Source organism: Zonotrichia albicollis, chromosome 20, assembly GCF_047830755.1.
Source record: "Zonotrichia albicollis isolate bZonAlb1 chromosome 20, bZonAlb1.hap1, whole genome shotgun sequence".
Lineage (NCBI taxonomy): Eukaryota > Metazoa > Chordata > Aves > Passeriformes > Passerellidae > Zonotrichia > Zonotrichia albicollis.
This window is the reverse complement of record NC_133838.1, coordinates 12430394-12447068: the sequence shown is the minus strand read 5'-3', so window position 1 is coordinate 12447068 and position 16675 is coordinate 12430394. Positions and strand designations below refer to the sequence as shown.

Sequence of the window (16675 nt, the reverse complement as noted above, 5' to 3'; positions counted from 1 at the left end):
AGGCAGGAGCCAAAGGTGCCTCTCCCACCCGGGAAGGGGCACACGGAGCTGGGCAATGGCCCCGTGGTGGCTGAGGGTGACATTCGCGGGGCTCCGGCACACCTGAACGGTGCTGCCTCTGTGCCTTGCACACTCTGGAGTGCCACCCTGTCCCCAGGGGAAGTGACAGGGACCCCAGGGAGTGGGAGGAGCTGGGTGGGCTCGCACACCGTGGAGAAAGAAGCTCCCTCTGAAGGCATCAGCAGGGGAGGCACGAGGGAGAGAAAAGCAGTTTCAGCTGCCACGTGATGTTGATATAAGAATCACCAGGTAAAAACTGCCCCTGAGCACAGCAGAGCTGGGAATTGCAGGATTCTCACTGCTGGGGGAGGCAGGCTTGGGATTTATCTCCTGAGGGATCTCAGCTGGGCCCTGGGTAGAATGAGCAGCTCCAGCCTCTGGCTCAACCTCGCTGGAGATGGGAGGAGTCCCAAATTCCCCAGCCCTGGGAGAGCAGGGACCATCTGTGGGTCCCTCAGCCCCCATTCAGCCCCATCACCTGCTGGCACAGCCCCTGCCAGCGCTCAGCCAGTGAAATCTGCATTTCCTGTGCAATAAACATCCCCAGCCTCGGGGCTGCCACCAGGTCCCAGCCCAGGTGAGCAGAGCCCGGGGCCGCACGCATCCCTGGGCACGGCTGCTCCGGCCCCGGGCTCTGCCGCATCCCGGCACATCCGAGATGCACAAATTGCTGTGAGAGCGCGGCTGCCCCGGCCGGGGGCTCGGGGGGCGCACAGGGCGGTACCCGGGGGCTGAGCTGCCCTAATTAGCTGTGCCGTCATTAACCTGGCAGGCAGCTGGGGCAGCCGGGCTGGGCACTCAGATCCTGTGACTCTGGGAATCTCAGTGAGGGGGTGCTGGGCACGGCCCCCCGTGCCCCCCTCACCAGGAGAGGGTCTGGGGGCGGAGGTGGAGGCAGAGATGCTGTGCAGAGATGCTGGATGGAGGGCCCAGGTCTCACCCCTCGGATGGATGCCATGAATGAGCCCCTGCTACCCCTGGGTGGGGGACATGTCAGATGTCACCAGCAGCGCTGGATGCAGCCCCTGTGCCCGCTGGGGCTGCGAGGATGAGGATGGTCAGGGCCATCCGCGCTGCTCCCCCGGGCCAGCTCCTGCTAACAGGATGTGATGGGTGCGGGAAGCGCTGTCACTCGGCATCTCTCATCCGGGAGCAGGGAAACGGAGCAGGGGATGGCCCCGGCGGCGCTCGGGAACCTCCCCCTGCTCTGCCCCCTCGGGAAACACCGACCCACCCCCTCCCCAGCATCAAACAGCAGCTCCTCGTACCACAAATTCATTTATTCCCCTACCAGAGTTGTAAACAAGAACAGCCCCCCACCCTGACCCACCGAGGGGTCCCCATCCCAGGGGTCCCCTTCACAAGGGACTTTTCACATCCATCTCCCCAGAAATGTGCAAGTCCAACCCCAGTGCAAAGAAAGGCTTTGGCAGGGGGGTCCTGTGTGCCGTGAGGGGGGTGGCAGCACACAGAGGACCCCAAAATTGTGGGTTTGGGGGTGCAGAGGCTCGGGCAGCCCCCCCTCCTGAAGGCAGTGAGCACTAGAGGGCAGCAGGGCCCAGCGCTGGGCGCGGGAGGGAGGCATGGAAATCGAATTAAATAATAATTCAAATACCAATAAATAAATAAATGGACGGCTGGGAGAAGGGGGGGAAGGGGTTGAGTCCCTCCTCCTCTGGCAGCGAGTCTCTCCTCCCCTTCCCCAAATGTATAAAATATATTTTGACTATCTGAGGTAAATAACAAGGTTGTAAAAACAACAAGAGGGGGGTGAACGTTCCTGGCGTTTCCCCACCCTTAAAAAAATAAAGCATCATAAATAGTTTTAAAGAAAATATGAGGATCGGCCCCCTCTCTCTGACACATAAATATAGATTATATTATGGATAAAAAATACGTCTTTGTCTCTATTCAAAAAGTGGAAAAATAGAGGAGAAGAAGGGGTTGTGCCCAAAGAGGACAAGGCCGGGAAGAGCTGCTTGTTTCCAAGAGCTCCTGCGTGAAAAGGGGGGATGAGAGCAAACCCCCGGCTGCGATGAGGTGACGGTGAGCGAGGGCTGGGGATCAGACGTCGCTGGGGGAGCGGGAGCGGAAGGGCGGCGAGGGGGACACGCAGCCGCAGCACGCGGCCCACAGCACCTTCTGGATCTCGCGGTTCCTGAAGGCGTAGATGACGGGGTTCAGCAGCGAGTTGTAGGCGGCGGGGAGCAGCGCGGCGTGGGCGCAGAGCGCCGCCGAGCCGCGCTCCCCCAGCAGCCCCAAGATGGCAAAGGGCAGCCAGCAGGACGCCAGCGTGCCCAGGATCACGGCCGGCGTGGCGATGCCCTTGCGCGAGCTGGCGCCGTAGTGGGAGCTGGCCAAGAAGTGCCTCTGCACGGCGATCTGGTGCGCGTGCCGGCACACGATGCGGCAGATCTGCACGTACAGCTGCAGCATCGCCGCCAGCACCGCCAGCACGGACGCCGACAGCAGCAGCAGGTGGCTCCTGGTCAGCGGCCTGACCGCGCTGCAGGCCGACGGCTCCTGCAGGCAGTTCCAGCCCAGCACGGGCAGCAGCCCGTGGCCGATGGAGGCTCCCCAGGTGAGCAGCAGCATGATGTGGGTCCTGGTGACCGTCCTCTCCGAGCAGTAGGTCAGGGCGTTGTAGAGGGACAGGTAGCGGTCGATGGTGATGGCCAGCAGGCTGCAGACGCTGGCCGTGAAGGAGCTGACCAGCAGCCCCACGGTGAGGAGGCTGACGGCCTCGGACGGGATGAAGTACACGAAGGCAAAGTGCAGCATCAGCCCCACGCCCGCCAGCAGGTCGGCGGTGGCCAGGCTGCCGATCAGGAGGAACATGGGGGCGCGGAAGGCCGGGCTGTAGAAGATGACCACCACCACGATGGCGTTCTCACAGGAGATGATGGTCCCCGAGATGCAGAGGACAACGTCCCACGGGTTCAAGGCGAGGGGCTGCACCACAGACTGCAGATCCAAGGAGCTGCCGCTGCCGTTCCTGGCTGAGAACCAGCCCTGCTGGCCTTCGCTGGAGTTGGGGGGCCCCTTCTCCATCATGGTGGCAGAGGGGGGCCTGCAAGAGCAGTCCCCAGCCGCTGCTGTCCACGAGCTGTCCCTGTGCCCCCTGGATGGGACAGTACTGCCTGCCCCCAAAAGTTGTCCTCAGGAGGGTGGGCAGAGCAGTGGAGGTTGAGGTTGTGCTCGCTGCTTGCTCTGAGGGAATTTTTCTGGATAAGATGGTTTAGAAATAAATAAATAGGTGAATAAAATAGATAGGTGAATAAAGGAAGGGAACACACACACACACACACACCACCCGTGCTCCTGCTGCCTTAGCTGCCGGGGCATGGGCACTGCATGATTTTGATGGGTAAATCCAGAGAAGCAGGACTGGCAGAGGAAAACCCCAAAGTGAGGGGATCCCCAGCAGCAGGTAAAGGGGTGCCCCTGCCCCCCGGTCAGCGCCCCGCGGCAGCAGACCCCCCCCTCTATCCCCTCCATGGCATCCCTCCTTACCCTGGGGCTCTCCCCCTCCCCGGGCGGGCGGCATGGCCGCCCCTCGCCACCCTCCCCGTAACGCGGCGCTCCGCCAGAGCGGGCCCCCGTCCGCCGGTGCCGCGGGAGCCGCCGGTGCCCGGCACTCACCTGCGGGGCTGCGCGGAGCTGCCCGGTGCCATGGGCGCCGCCGAGTTATAGCGCCCGGACCGAGCGGGGCCGGGGGGGCCCGGCGCGGGTGACTCACGGCCCCCGGCCCCGCCGTGACGTCAATGCCGCCGCGGAGCCAATCAGCGCCCGCGCGGGCTGCGCGGGAGCGCGCGCGCCGCATAGTAATCGCCGCTCATTCATAAAAACCAGTCCACACACACCCCCCCCCAACCCCGCGCCCGCCCCCGCCCGCCCGCCGCCCCCGGACCCCGAGGGACCCCCGAGCGTCCGAGGAACCCCTGGACCCCAGAGGGACCCCCAAGCCCAGAGGGACCCCCCACCCAGAGGGACCCCCCAGCCTAGAGGGACCCCTGAGCCCAGAGGGACCCCCGGCCCCGGTCACCACCGAGCTGCCGGGAGGGAGCGGGGCAGGGGCTGCCCCGGCCCTCTCTCCCCCCGCAATGCGGAGGTTTGGGGGCTCCGCTCGAGGGGGCGGCCCCGAGCTGGGGGTGCGGGGTGGTCGAGGACGGGGCCCGTTCCGCCCCCGCACGGCCGGGGCTGCGCTGGGCCCTCCCCTCCCGGTGCGTCCCCGTGGGACGTTCCCACAGCCGGGCTGAATAATTCAGGAACCGGAGGAGCGGGAATGCCCGGCCGGAGGGGCTGCGGGAGCTCTGCCCCCGGGGAGGAGGAGGAGGAGAGGAGGAAGGACAGGGCTGCGCTCCCCCGGACTCTTCCCCCGCGCCAGTTCCTCGAAGCCGGAGATCTGTCCCCGCCGAGGAGAGAGGGGGTCCCGGAGAGCCCGGACCGGGCTGAGGCTCAGCTGGGACCCCTCGGAGCCCGGGCAGGGACCGGAGTGTCCCGGGCACGGGCCCGGAGCGGGCAGGGAGTGCGGGGTGTGCGGGGCGCTGGGCACAGGCCGGCTGCAGGCGCACGGAGCGGGCAGGTGTGCACAGGGCGTGCAGGATGGGCAGGTGTGCGGTGTGTGTGCAGTGTACACAGTGTGTACAGGTGTGCACAGGGGGTATAGGTGTGTACAGGTGTGTACAGGTGTGCACAGGTGTGCACAAGGGGTACAGGTGTGCACAGGGGGTGCAGGTTGTGTACAGGTTGTGTACAGGTGTGCGCAGGGGGTACAGGTGTGTACAGGTTGTGTACAGGTGTGCACAGAGTGTACAGGTGTGCAGTCCGCGCAGCCCCGGCTCTCCCGCGCCCATGGGCGGGTGCTCGGTGGCTCGGTGGGGGCTCGGTGGGGGCTCGGTGGGTGCCACGGGCGGTTCGCACCCCGTGAGAGCCCCCCCAGCCCGGGCCGGGCCCGCCGGGGCGGAGCGGGGCGGGCCGAGGCGGGGCCGCCCCCCCTCCCCCGCCGCCGCCGGGGCCGCCTCCCGCGGGCGCGCATCTGCTGCGCTCCGCTCTCCCGGGAGATCCGCCGGGACCGTGCCGCGCCGGGCCGAGCCGAGCCGGGCCGGGCCATGGCCCCGCCGGGCCCCGCGGCGCTGCGCTGCGCGCTCCTGTGCGCGCTGCTGTGCGCGCACGGACCCGCTCCCACCCGCGCAGGTACGGCCGGGGCCGGGGAGGGGAGCGCGGGCCTCGGCAGCTCCGGGGCAGCCCAACTTTTCTGTGGGGTTGGTTTGTCCCAGGGGTTCTCTCGCCCCCACGGGACTCGGTCGCCCGAGCTCGGTTTGGGGAAGCGCGACCCCAGCCCCGCTCCCATCGGTGCTCCGGGCTGGGAACCCCGAGGGCCAGGGGGGCGCGCGGGGTGGGCGGCGAGCAGGGCCCCAGTCCTCCCCAAAAAGTGTGCGGACCTCGTGGCGGGGAGAGGGGAGCGGAGCCGTCCCCTCCTTCCCGAGGCGCTGCAACTCCGGGCATTAATTATGCAAACCCCGGGCTTCCTCCTGCTCCCCGCTCCCATCCCCGGCTGTGCAGGGAGACGTTTCCACCCTGGCCTGTCCCACGCGTGTTCCCGGAGCGCCCCTGGGAGCGGGGGGTGCCCTGGGCCGCCCCCTCCCTCCCTCTCTCCCCACACCTGGCGGCGGGAGCGGGAGCTGACAGCGCTGCGCTCACACGTCTGTTCCTGCGCCTGCCGCGATAAAAATAAATTATAAACCTGCCCAAAGCCTTGCGAACAAAGTCCTACTTTCCCATTGGCTCCCGGCAGCTCTCCGAATGCCGGAGGGGGGGCCAGCGGCGTGCCCACCCCCCTCCCGTAGCCATGGCAATGGGGCCGCAGCATCTCCGCTTCCTGCCCTGCGCCCCCTCGGCTTTCCCTGGCAAGGAAGGGCAGGGGCTTTCCTGCCAGCCGCGCAGGGCTTTGGGGAGCCCTAAAAGCTGGGGGGCTGCAGCGGTGGCCCCAAAGGGAAGCGCTGTAGGTGGGGTGTCCTGTGCCCCTCCATTCCCTGTGCCCCTCCATTCCCCGTGCCCGCTCCGGAGAGCCCTTCCGGAGGGTTTGCTCGGCGAGCCTGGGGCACCCCGGCGTGGGGAGCGGCCCCGGTCCCGTTGCCGGGATGGGAGCGCGGGCCGCGGTGCGGGCAGGGCTCCCGCAGCCTCCCTGCGCAGCCAGCGCTGTAAATTAATGATGAGCGGGTGGGGGAAGAGCGGCTCCGCACACACCGGTGACTCACCGGGCCGGGAACGGGGTCCCGCGGGATGGCCGGGGCGGGCAGAGCGGGGACGCTGCCCGGGTAACCCCGGCCGGGCTGGAGCTGCTGCTGCTCTCGCTCCAACCTCCACCAAGGACCCCAGATCCCCATGCCGGGGGAGTTTCCTGCGCTGTGGGTGACGGGGGGGCCCTGTGGGAGCTGGGTGGGAGCTGCAGCTGTGCCTGTCCCCTCGCTGGAGGGCTGGTGATCCCACCAACACCCCATGGGGACGGGTTCGGCGCTATGGGATGTGCCCTCCTCGCTCCTGCTGCCCCATCAGAACTGGGGCTGGGGGTGCAGCCCCCTCCCCAGGGCCGCAGGGTGGGTGCTGGCGCTGCCCTCACGGCCTCTCCCCGGCTTTGGCAGGAGAGTGTGGCCAGCTGAGCTCCTGCGAGCTGTGCACGGCTGTGCACCCCCACAACGGCACCGGCTGCGTCTGGGCGGGCTGCGGGACCCCCGAGGAGCCAGGTGAGGGGCTGGGGAACCCCAGGGAGCCAATGAGGGGCTGGAGACACCCAAGGAGCCCGGTGAGGGGCCCAGCTGGGTGGGCACAGAGAGGGGCTCCCACCAGCCCTCCCCAGCCCCAGTGCCCAGGGTGGCGGCTCCCAGCACCCTTGGGTGCCCATCCCAGCTCTTTCCCCATCTCAGCTGCTCCCAAGGCCCTGCCTGGGGCTCTGAGCCCCCAGTCCCAGACCCCCAGGGGGATGCCCACCCCAGGAATGAAACCCCCTCCTCCCAACCCCTCAGGTGCCTGGGCAGCCCTGGCCTGGGCAGGGCTGGCTGCCCCGGTGTGGGATCCCTGAAAACTCTGCTCCTTTTCCCCAGGAGCAGGGAGCTGCGTGCAGAGAGGCTCAGCAGTGCAGGGGACCTGTGCTCTCTACAACAGCAGCGCCCTGTGCCGAGGTAACCCCCAGCCCAAAGCCCCCAGACCCTCTGAACTTGGCGACAGAGCTGCTGCTGCTGCTGCGGGGGCCATGGGGGTGAAATCCCACCATGGGAAGGAGGGGATGGCTGCAGGGCTGTGGGGCAATGTCCCCTGACACCGCTTGACCCCTGCCCTCTGTCCCTGCCTTCTCCAGCACTGAAGTCCCACACGGAGGAGCCTCCGCGGTCCCATAGCAAGGAGCCGGTGACACACCCCACAAGTGAGTGGCTCTGGGGAGGGGTGGGAGGCCGTGGGATGGGGTCCTGGGTGCCCCAGGCACTTGTCCCAGCAAGGCTCTTCCCTCTCTAGCTCCCATCCCTTTGGGAGGGATGAGTGGAGCTGACTCGGTGTTGGGCCAAGGGATGTCCCCATGTCCCTGTCACAGCCCTGTCCCTGTCCCCTCTCTCTGCACTCACGGCACCCATCAGCCCTCCAGGAACAAGCCCTGACCCCAACCTTGCTGGGAATTGCAGCTCCAGCCTGGCTGGGAGTGGAGCAGGAGCCTCTTCCAGTAAGGGGGAACTGGAGAGCACAGCAGGAAACCAGAGCCTGGAGCCTGATGAATTATAGATCCGCTAGGATCTTCTTGCTGCTGGCTCCTTTCCTGCAGCTCCAGCTGCTCTGGCACGGGGCTGAGCCCATCCCAGTGGCCTTGGATTGGTGGGGACACCCCAGCCCCAAGGTGGGAGCTGCCATCCCTCCCTGGGCAGCCACAGTGTCCCCAGGACCCCAAATCCCCTCTCTGGTGTCAGGGGTGCCAGCAGCCCCCACGGCTGCCCAAACCCCCCGTTTCCCCTGGCACCAGGGACCACCACCACGAGTGCCCCGCTGACGGGCAGCCCCGAGTTCCACGCGCCCGGCTTCGACACGGCCAGCTTCATCGGGGGCATGGTGCTGGTGCTGTGCCTGCAGGCCGTGGCCTTCTTCCTCTTCAAGTTCATCAAGTCCAAGGACAGCACCTACCAAACGCTGTAAGGGCTCCCTGAGCATCCCTGGGATCCGGGAGGGAGGGAGGGGACCCGGGCCAAGCCCCCGCTACAGCCAGGACTGGGTCACCTGGGGAGTGTCCCGTGTCCTCAGCTGTGTGTCCCATTGTCCTGTGTCCCCATGGGCTGTGTCCCCAGTCCTGTGTCCTCACCGTGCTATGTCCCCACTGTCCCGTGGCTCTTTGTGCCAGTCTGGCCCCATGCTGCAGGGGATGATTTGGGAGATGGAGGGGTTCACAGCCCCCTGTCTGTCCCCTTGTCCGGCTGTCCTGCCCCCTCTGCCTGTCGGTCTGTCTGGGTCCTGGCTCTGAGCCCCCAGGGGTGGGAGGGTCCCAGAGGTGTCCCTGGAGCTGCCAGGGGGTCCCAGGTGTGTCCCTGGGCATTGCCATGGGGTCTCGGTGCTGTCCCCTCGTCCCAGGGTCGCTGTGTCTGATGTGGGGCCGTGCCCCCTCTCTTTCCTTCCACGCTGCAGAGAGGACAACCAGTAGGTGCTGGGCAGAGGGGAGGGGGTGCCCCCACCCCATCATCCCCAGAGCTTCACCCCTGCCTCGCCCTCCCCGGGCACAGGGGGACGGGGCCCTCCCTGCTGGTTTGCATGATGGCGTTTCCCAACTGGCTTTGCTGTTTCCTGTCGGTTGTTAGGGAGGGAAGGGAAGGGGGTCCCCCCTGACCCCCTTTGTGGCATGGAGCCCCTCGGGGGGCAGCCCATAGAGCCCCTCCTGCCCGGGGTGAGGAGTCCCCAGTGCCCCCAGACCCACCCTGAGCCTCCCTGACAGCACGGGAACCGCAGGGCTCCCAGTGTGGCCCCAGCAGCCTCTCCCACCCTCAGCGCCCCCTGCCCCACTGCCTCCCCTCAGCCTCGAGGCTCGTGGGGCTGGGGGGGGTCCCCTCGTCCCCTCGGGGCTCCCGGGTGCTTCTCCCTGCAGGATTCTGGCCGGAGCCCCCACCCCTGCCCTGATCCCCCGTGCCCGCCAGGGGAGCCGAGCCAGGGCCTTGCTGTGTGCTTTGCTGTGCCTCTGTGTGCTCTGGGGGGCTCGGGGGTCCCTCTCCCCCACCGTCTCTCTGTGTGCTGTTTTGGGGAGGGGGTGCGTGCCGTGTGCTGTGGGGTGACACTGTAGCTCGGGCTGCCCCATTAAACTCTGCCAGGTGGTGTCTGTGCTGTGTCCGGGGTTCCTGTGGTGGGGAGGGGTACAGGGGACCCCCCTCCCTCCAAGTGGTGTCTGTGCTGTGTCTGGGGGCTGCAGGGGACCCCCCCCTCCCTCCAGTGCAGTCCAACCCTCTCCTATGGTGTGGGTGGGCCCTGGGAGACCCCAAACCCCCTCGGGGGCTGTGAGGGGCTGGGACGCCCGGGTGGAGCCCCTTTCCTGCTACCTCTCCTCTCTGTCCAACCCCCAGGATCTGAGCCCCCCCGGGCTGGGGGTCGCTGTCCTGGCCCCCCAGTGAAGAGGCCACCGCTGGTGTCCCCCTGCCCGCGGCCAGGGGGCTGCAACCCCGCACAGCCCCCCACCACGACTATGCAAGGCCAGGAGCCCGGGGTGGGACAGGCGCCCCCCGACCCCCCTGCACGGTGCCTGGGGGTGCTCCGGGGGTCTGGGCCCCCCCGGCTGCTCCCAGGGGTGCTGCTGGGCCGGGGACCCCTCCAGCCCTGAATCCCTCCTTGGGCCCCCACCCTGTGCTTGCCAGGGCACGCAGGGACCAGGGGACACGGCCATGGGGGGCACTGGGGGACCCTTTGGGACCCCAGCCCCACACTGGGCACAGCCCGAGCTGGAACGGGGGCACAGAAACCAATAAAGGATTTTCCTGTAATTTCTGGTGTCCGTGTCATTGTCACCCCGCAGCCCCAGCAGTCCTGGGGCAGCAAAAACCCCTTTGGGGATTTGGCTGCTCTGCCACAGGGTGGGATTTGGGGGTGGGCCCAAGTGACTCCAGTCCCCCCAGTGACTGGGAACCAGTGTGGGGTCCCAGGGGACAGGGCAGCCTGGTGTGGGGCGCCCCAGTAAGAAATGGGGCACCCTGACAGAGCAGGGCCCCCCTGGCAGAGCAGGGCCCCCCATACCCAGGGGCTGGAAGGACGGGCATGGAAGGAAAGGTCAATGAGGTGAGAGGCAAAGTTTTCTCCTCCGTTGAGGAAATAGTTATGCTTAGGCAGTGGATTAAAGGGTTAAAGTACCCTAGGGATGGGGAGAAGTTTGGGAGAGGGGTTTTGTTCTGTGAGGATGAGTGTGTGACTCCAGTCCCCCCAGGTGCCCAAAACCCCATACAGACCCCTGCAGCCCCACACCGGGAGCAGTGGGGCGCAGCAGCTCCAGCCCCACGGCAGAGGGAGAAGGCAGGGGATGGTGGCCAGGGCAATGAACGGCCGCCAGATGTGCCCACAGCAATACAAAGCCGCCAGATGTGCCCACAGCAATACAAAGCCGCCAGCTGTGCCCTCTGGTGCCCCTTCGTTGCTGCTGAGGGAGGGCACAGACCCCAGCCCGCCCAGACCCCACAGTCCCATGGCCCGGCCGCTCCGTGGGTCTGGGGGCTACCCCCGGGGCACCAGGTCGGTGCGCAGGGGCAGCAGCGCCTCCACCCAGCGTCCCGGCTGCTGCAGCAGCTGCTGCCACACGCTCTGCTCCTCGGCCGTGGAGTCCATCCAGCCCACGGGCAGCCCGTAGCTGCTGCCTGCGGGGACAGGAGCCCGTCAGCGCCGGGGCTGGGGACAAACTGGGGACACCCCAGGGGCTGGGGACAGCCTGGGGACAGCCCCTGCTCTCACCGGTGCCCAGGCTGAGGCGGATGCCGCCCAGCTGCCGTTTGGAGAAGGCCTCGTGGTGCCAGAGGGTGAACTCGGCGCAGGCCTCGGCCAGGTCCCTGGCCTGGAAGCCGTCGTACACCATGGTGTGGTTGAAGAGGGGGTTCAGGCTGCGCTTCACCACCCGCGTCTTCTGCCGGCTGGCCTTGCTGTCGTCGGGCAGCACGTAGCTGGGGGGACACGGGGGTCAGGGGGCGCCCCAGCCACCCCTCGGGTGTCCCCGGTGTCACCCCCACCCTACCACTGCACGAAGGCGTCCACGGTGCCGCTCTGCAGTGGGATGAGGCCCTGAGCATCCTTCACCCAGATGTGCAGCTCGCCTGTGGGTGGCATCCCTGCTCCTGGGGGCAGAGGGGTCAGGGGCACCGTGCTGTGCCATGCCATGCCATGCCATGCCACCCCCCGGCTGCCCACGGGCCCCTCTCACCTTCGGAGCCAGCAGGGATGAACTTGAGTGCCAGGTTGAGGCTGCCACGGCTGGGCAGCCCGTCCGAGGGGATGGGCATCTGGAGAGCACAGGGCGGGTTATGGGGGCACTGCACCCACGGGGGCTCGGGAGGGGGGCAGCTCACCCGTGGCTGCAGGCTGAACCACTCGGGCCGCGTGTTGGCCCAGTCCCACGTGCCCAGCGCCACCTCCACCTCGCCCAGGAAGAGGTTCCTGCCCAGGCTGTCGTGGTGCCACACGGACAGGTTCAGGGTCCGGCCCTGCAGGTCCCTCTTCTCCAGCTTGTACTGGTGGGGAGGGCACACAGGGTGAGATTGACTATCCCCACCCATCCCATCTGAGCCTGGGGACCCCCCAGCCCACCCCAAGGAGGGTCAGGAACCTTGAGGGTCTCGTTGAAGACGGGGTCCAAGCTCCTCTTCCTCACGGCGGTTTTGCGCTTGCTGCGGTTGGACTTGTCGGGCAGCAGGTAGGTCTTGATGTACCTGGGGCCGAGAAAGGGGCTGGGGGCGCTGGGGCCGGGGGCTCCCTGGGCAGCGCCGCGGGGCGGGGGCACTCACGGGTCCGAGCGCTGCTTCTTGGCCTCGGCCAGCTGGCGGCAGCGCAGGACGTGCACCTGCAGCTCCTTCTCGGCCGCCTGGTAGCGCAGGGAGAACTGCACGCAGCCCCGCACGGGCACCCGGCCCAGCTCCCCCTCGCTGTACAGGCTCATCAGGCTCCCGCTCAGCTGGGGAAAGAGTGAGGGGCGATGGGGAGGTGACCCCTGCCCGCCCTGCCCAGCCCAAACCCCAGCCCCAGCCCCGTCCCAGTACCGTGGAGGAGCTGAGGCTGGACACGGACGAGCTGGTGCTCAGCAGCCTCGGGGGCGTGAGGCCGTTCTGTGGGTGCAGTGGGTCTGGGGGTGTCTGATCCCTCTGGGGGGTCTCTGGTCTCTGGAAGTGCAAAGAGGGGTCGGCACCCCCCCTTGGGCCCCCAGACCCACTGAGGACAGCCGGCTCCCAGCAGGGCCTGGTGCTTGGGTGCAGCCCATGCTGTGCTGGCTTTGTCCAGTGCTCCCAGACCCCCAAAACCCCACACAACCCCTTCAAAACTCCTTACGACCCTCTCCAGCCACCCAGTCCCATACAGCCCCCCCAGTTCCATGCAGCCCCCCCAGCCCATCCCACCTGCCCAGCGCTGTGGCTGCTCTGTGCCGAGTCCGGCTCCTCCTCATCCTCCTCGTTGCTGCTCGAGCCCAGGGAGGGACCCCCCGTGTCACCTGCAAGGACAAGGGGTGGGCGGGGGTCCGAGGGGCAGGGGTGACAGGAGGGAGATCCCTGCAGGGCGGCAGTTTGGGGGGGCAGGAGGGGATCCCTGCGGGGCTGGGGCGCTCCAGCCCCCCCAGCACCGACCCCGCCCCACTCACCTGGGCTGTCCGGCTCCCTCGCGGGGATGTCGCCCTGCAGCACGGGCTGTGACCCCGGGGTCCCCTCCACAGCCGGGCCGGGGGGGCTGGGCTGAGAGGGAAAGGGTCAGAGGGGACCCCGGGCACCCCCTCATCCCCCAGCCCAGGCCTCCCCTCTGTGTTCCTGGACGAGGGATGACCCAAGGGACACCCGCAGGACGTTTTGTGGGACATTTCCCATCACTCCAGGTGCAGCACTACCCTGGGATGGCACGGGGGGTGCTGCAGGGTGAACCCCACTGCTCAGGGACCCACCTGGGGCTCCGTGGCCTCCTGCACCTCCTCGGGGGGGGAACTGCGGGAAGAGACCACCGTTAGTTTGGCCTGGATGGTGGACAGACAGTGGGAGGACACTGGGATGGTGGACAGACAGACACCAGGACAGTGGGAGACACTGGGACAAGGGACAGATGGACAGAGGGACAGAAAGACAGTGGGATGGTGGACACAGATGCTGGGACGGTGGGGGACAGTGGTGGACACAGGGGCAGACACCAGCCCTGACTGCACCGTCCCCTCCACTGGGGGTTCTGCCCCCTCGTGCCAGCCCCAGTGGGCACCAGTGAGGTGCCACCAGCTCTGGGGCACCTGCGGGGTGATGATGCCCTTCCTTCCTTCCTCACCTCTCGTCTGTCTCCAAGGCACCATCCTCATCCTCCCTGTCCTCTACCAGCGGCTCATCGATGGCCTCCAGGCTGGGGCCGCGCTCCAGCTCCTCCGTTCCTGGGGACACCGGGAGCTCAGCGGGCCGAGCCCTGTCCCCCCCTCCCCGGTCCCGGTGCCCCCCGCGCCCCTCGCATACCCCGGGGCCGCCTCCTGCGGCGGATGGAGGCCCGGACCAGGTCGGAGCCCAGCGGGTGCTGGTGGCGCTGGGCGCGGGCATCGCTGAACCAGTCCCCGGTGAGGCTCCGCAGCCGCGCCGGGTCCGACACCGACTTGCGGAGTTTGCTGGTGGGCGGGAGGGGACACTGGGACCGTCAGGCTGGCACCGCCATCGGCCCCTGTGCCACCGCCCCAGAGCCTACCCAGGGGATGGAGCCGCCCCAGCAGGGCCTGGGGGACAGCAGGACCCCTCCCCAGGGCCTGTGGGACCCCCGGTGCTGGTGTGACAAACCCTGAGCTCAGGGGTGACCCCATCCCCGCGTGGGCAGGGGACCCTCGGCCTGGCTGCTCTGGGAACGGGGAACCCTCTCAGACCCCAGGGAGCTGCTGCTGGGGGCTGCCCGCTGTCCCCAAGGGTGACCCCCACAGGGACCCCACGCTGTCCCCAGGGGTGACCCCGACCCCCGCCCACCTGACGCGGCCCTCCTCCCGCCGGCGGAGCTGCCAGTCCCGCTGCAGGACGCGGGCGATGCAGCTGCGCTCCTCCTCCGTCAGGAAGCTCAGGTCCAGCTCCTCGGGCTGCAGCGCCATGCGGGGCGGCGGGGACAGGGGCGGCTCAGCGCAACGGGCGTGCACCAGCGACGCCAGCATCGGGAGAGGGAGATGGGGGCCGCTGGGGGGGATCCCCCCCGCTCATCCCGCTGCAAGGACAAGGGACAGGAGGGCGAGCTCAGCCCGCACCCCCTGAACACCCCCGGCCACGAACGGGGACACCGGGCCGGTACCGAGGGTGCCCGGTAAAGAGCACGGGCAGCCCGGGGACACCGGGCCGCTGCCGAGGGTGCCCGGTAAAGAGCACGGGCAGCCCGGGCACACCGGGCCGCTCCTCCCGCTGCCGGCTCCGTGCCAGCCCGGCCCTGCCCGCGGCCGCTGTTTGCCCAGCGTGTTTGCTCAGGGCTGGCTCTGCCCCTGCCGCTTTCCCAGGGATTCGCCGGCTGCCAGGGCACACGGACAGATGGCAGAAGGGGCTCGGCTGTCCCTGCCACAGGCTGAGCCGAGCCAGGCTGAGGCCGCGCTCAGCCCATCGCATCTCCAGAGGGTCTTGCCCCATGCCCGGCGCTGCCTCACCGCGGCCCTTCCTGTCCCCGGCGTTGGGAAAGCGCTGCCTGGAGTTACCGAGGGCAGGAAATTGCGGCAGCCGTGGGGCAGGAGCAGCCTGAACCTCCCGGGCACACCCCGGGTTCCTGGGCACCCACAGAGCCGAGCGCTGCGGTGTCCCCCCTCCAGCAGCGGCCCTGTCCCAGCCCCAAAGGTGACCCCGCCCCACGGGTGGCCCTGTCCCAGCCTGTCCCCTGCCCCTCGAGGGTCCCTTCCCTGCCCCACAGGTGCCCCTGGGATCTCAGACACCGGCCCCGACATGGCTCTGGGAGGGGTCCCGGGGACACTAACCGGCACTCCGCGGGATCGGGAGTGGTTTCAGGACACGAACCGGCCCTGCCCGGGTCAGGAAGGGTTTCAGGACACGAACCGGCTCTCCCGGGTCAGGAGGGGTTTCAGGGGGCACGAACCGTCTCTCCCGGGGCGGGGGCGATGCTGCCGCTGTCTCCCCGCCGCAGCCGCTCGTATCCTGTTTACCGCCGGCACACGGGGGGGTTCCCCCACCCCGGAACAGAGCCGCCACCTAAAAATGTCACCTAACCCTGAGCCGGGGCCGCTGCGTGCCCCGCTCCCTCGGGGTCCCAGACCGAGCCGTGCAGGAGCAGCGGAGCCCCCGGGGGGTGCTGGCAGCGGCCCCCGCCCCGCACCAGTCAAACCAGTTCAGCCTCCCCAGCGAGCCCCAGCCGGGGCCTGCCCGCCCCCCTTTTCTCACTGCAGGCAGCCCCACAAGATGGAGAGGGGCTGCAGACGGCGTGGAACGCCCCCCAGGCCCCCTCCCCAAAGCGCTCCCACGGCCGGCCCCTCCCGGGTGAGCCCCCAGGCGGGTCCCAGGGCTGCCCGGAGCCCCCCTCGGCTCCTCCCGGCACCAGGGCCCCATTTCGGAGGGCTCGGGTCAGCCCCAGCTCCGTGTCACAGCGCGGGGACAAGGAATGCCACCCCTCAAAGCGGCGCCCCCTGCCCAAGCTGCTCACCGGGCACAGGGAGGGGGTTGCGCAGCCCCGAGCGGGGCCAGAGCAGCGGGACCGGCCCCCAGAGCCCCCCCAGAGCCCCCCGGGCCCCGCTCAGCCCCGCGCCCCCCTCACCTGCCCAGGTGCGCTCTCCGTGCCCCCGGCGCTGCCCCGGCCCGGCCGTGCCCGGTGACTCCAGCGCAGCCCTGGAGCGCCTCCGCACCCGGCGGCACCGAGGCAGCGACTGCAGCCGGCAGCGCGGCGGGACGGGGCTCAACTGGGCTGAACTGGGCTGAACTGGGCGGCGGCAGCGCCCGCCAAGGGGCGGCGCGGCGGGGATGAGCCCGGGACGGGGGACCCGAGCCGGGGGGAGACTCCAGGGTGTGGAAAAGGGGAGGGGGTGGGAGATGTCCCACACGGGGGCTGGGGGCAGGATGCGGCTCTGGGGTTTCCAGGAGAGCGCCTGGGGGAACTGGGCGACTGGTCTGTGCTGGGGTGGGGGAGCAGCACACCTGCAGCACACCTGCAGCACACCTGCCCACCTGCAGCCCCCACCCCACAGCCCAGTGGGGAGCCCCAGGTCCCTGGGGCTTTGCAGGACCCCATCCCCAGGGTGCCCCCATCCCATAGTGCATTCCCAGCCCATGGGACAGCCCCAGGCCCCTCCCCAAACCGTGGTTCCCCCCATCCCACCCCACCCCACGGCTCCCCCAGCCCCACATTGCCTGTCCCACCAATACATCCAGCCCCACCGCTGTTGGATTGCACTAACACACCACCTCCATCCTGCTCTGAATGCCAGGGGTCC

General features: G+C 68.6%; 3 protein-coding genes across 9 annotated transcripts; 1 reads left to right on the top strand and 2 right to left on the bottom strand.

Moving 5' to 3' along the window:
• Positions 1 to 1326: 1326 nt before the first annotated feature.
• GPR3 (G protein-coupled receptor 3) lies at positions 1327 to 5786 on the bottom strand. Of its 2 annotated transcripts, none has more exons than XM_074555554.1 (2): positions 5726 to 5786; positions 1327 to 3284 (listed from the first exon to the last, which is right to left on the bottom strand). In XM_074555554.1, exon 2 carries the CDS (start codon positions 3112 to 3114, stop codon positions 2125 to 2127), a length of 990 nt encoding a protein of 329 aa, XP_074411655.1. In that variant the 5' UTR covers positions 3115 to 3284; positions 5726 to 5786; the 3' UTR covers positions 1327 to 2124. The 2 variants fall into 2 exon arrangements, with proteins under 2 accessions (XP_074411655.1, XP_074411654.1); XM_074555553.1 differs by lacking the exon at positions 5726 to 5786 and adding an exon at positions 3703 to 3912.
• CD164L2 (CD164 molecule like 2) lies at positions 3400 to 10058 on the top strand. Of its 4 annotated transcripts, none has more exons than XM_074555558.1 (6): positions 3400 to 3490; positions 6705 to 6806; positions 7164 to 7241; positions 7418 to 7483; positions 8069 to 8234; positions 8722 to 9373. In XM_074555558.1, the coding sequence occupies exons 1-6, from the start codon at positions 3415 to 3417 to the stop codon at positions 8735 to 8737; spliced, it is 504 nt and encodes a 167-aa protein (XP_074411659.1). In that variant the 5' UTR covers positions 3400 to 3414; the 3' UTR covers positions 8738 to 9373. The 4 variants fall into 4 exon arrangements, with proteins under 4 accessions (XP_074411659.1, XP_074411656.1, XP_074411657.1 ...); XM_074555555.1 differs by lacking the exon at positions 3400 to 3490 and adding an exon at positions 5045 to 5256 and having other exon boundaries at positions 8722 to 9361; XM_074555556.1 differs by lacking the exons at positions 3400 to 3490; positions 8722 to 9373 and adding exons at positions 5046 to 5256; positions 9645 to 10058.
• On the bottom strand, positions 9664 to 16227 carry SYTL1 (synaptotagmin like 1). Of its 3 annotated transcripts, none has more exons than XM_074555547.1 (16): positions 16003 to 16227; positions 15291 to 15443; positions 14235 to 14463; positions 13743 to 13888; positions 13564 to 13663; positions 13196 to 13235; positions 12902 to 12992; positions 12663 to 12754; positions 12309 to 12428; positions 12057 to 12223; positions 11879 to 11981; positions 11622 to 11783; positions 11477 to 11555; positions 11291 to 11390; positions 11014 to 11219; positions 9664 to 10919 (listed from the first exon to the last, which is right to left on the bottom strand). In XM_074555547.1, the coding sequence occupies exons 3-16, from the start codon at positions 14411 to 14413 to the stop codon at positions 10780 to 10782; spliced, it is 1725 nt and encodes a 574-aa protein (XP_074411648.1). In that variant the 5' UTR covers positions 14414 to 14463; positions 15291 to 15443; positions 16003 to 16227; the 3' UTR covers positions 9664 to 10779. The 3 variants fall into 3 exon arrangements, with proteins under 3 accessions (XP_074411648.1, XP_074411647.1, XP_074411649.1); XM_074555546.1 differs by having other exon boundaries at positions 15212 to 15443; positions 16003 to 16226; XM_074555548.1 differs by having other exon boundaries at positions 15331 to 15443; positions 16003 to 16226.
• Positions 16228 to 16675: the final 448 nt, after the last annotated feature.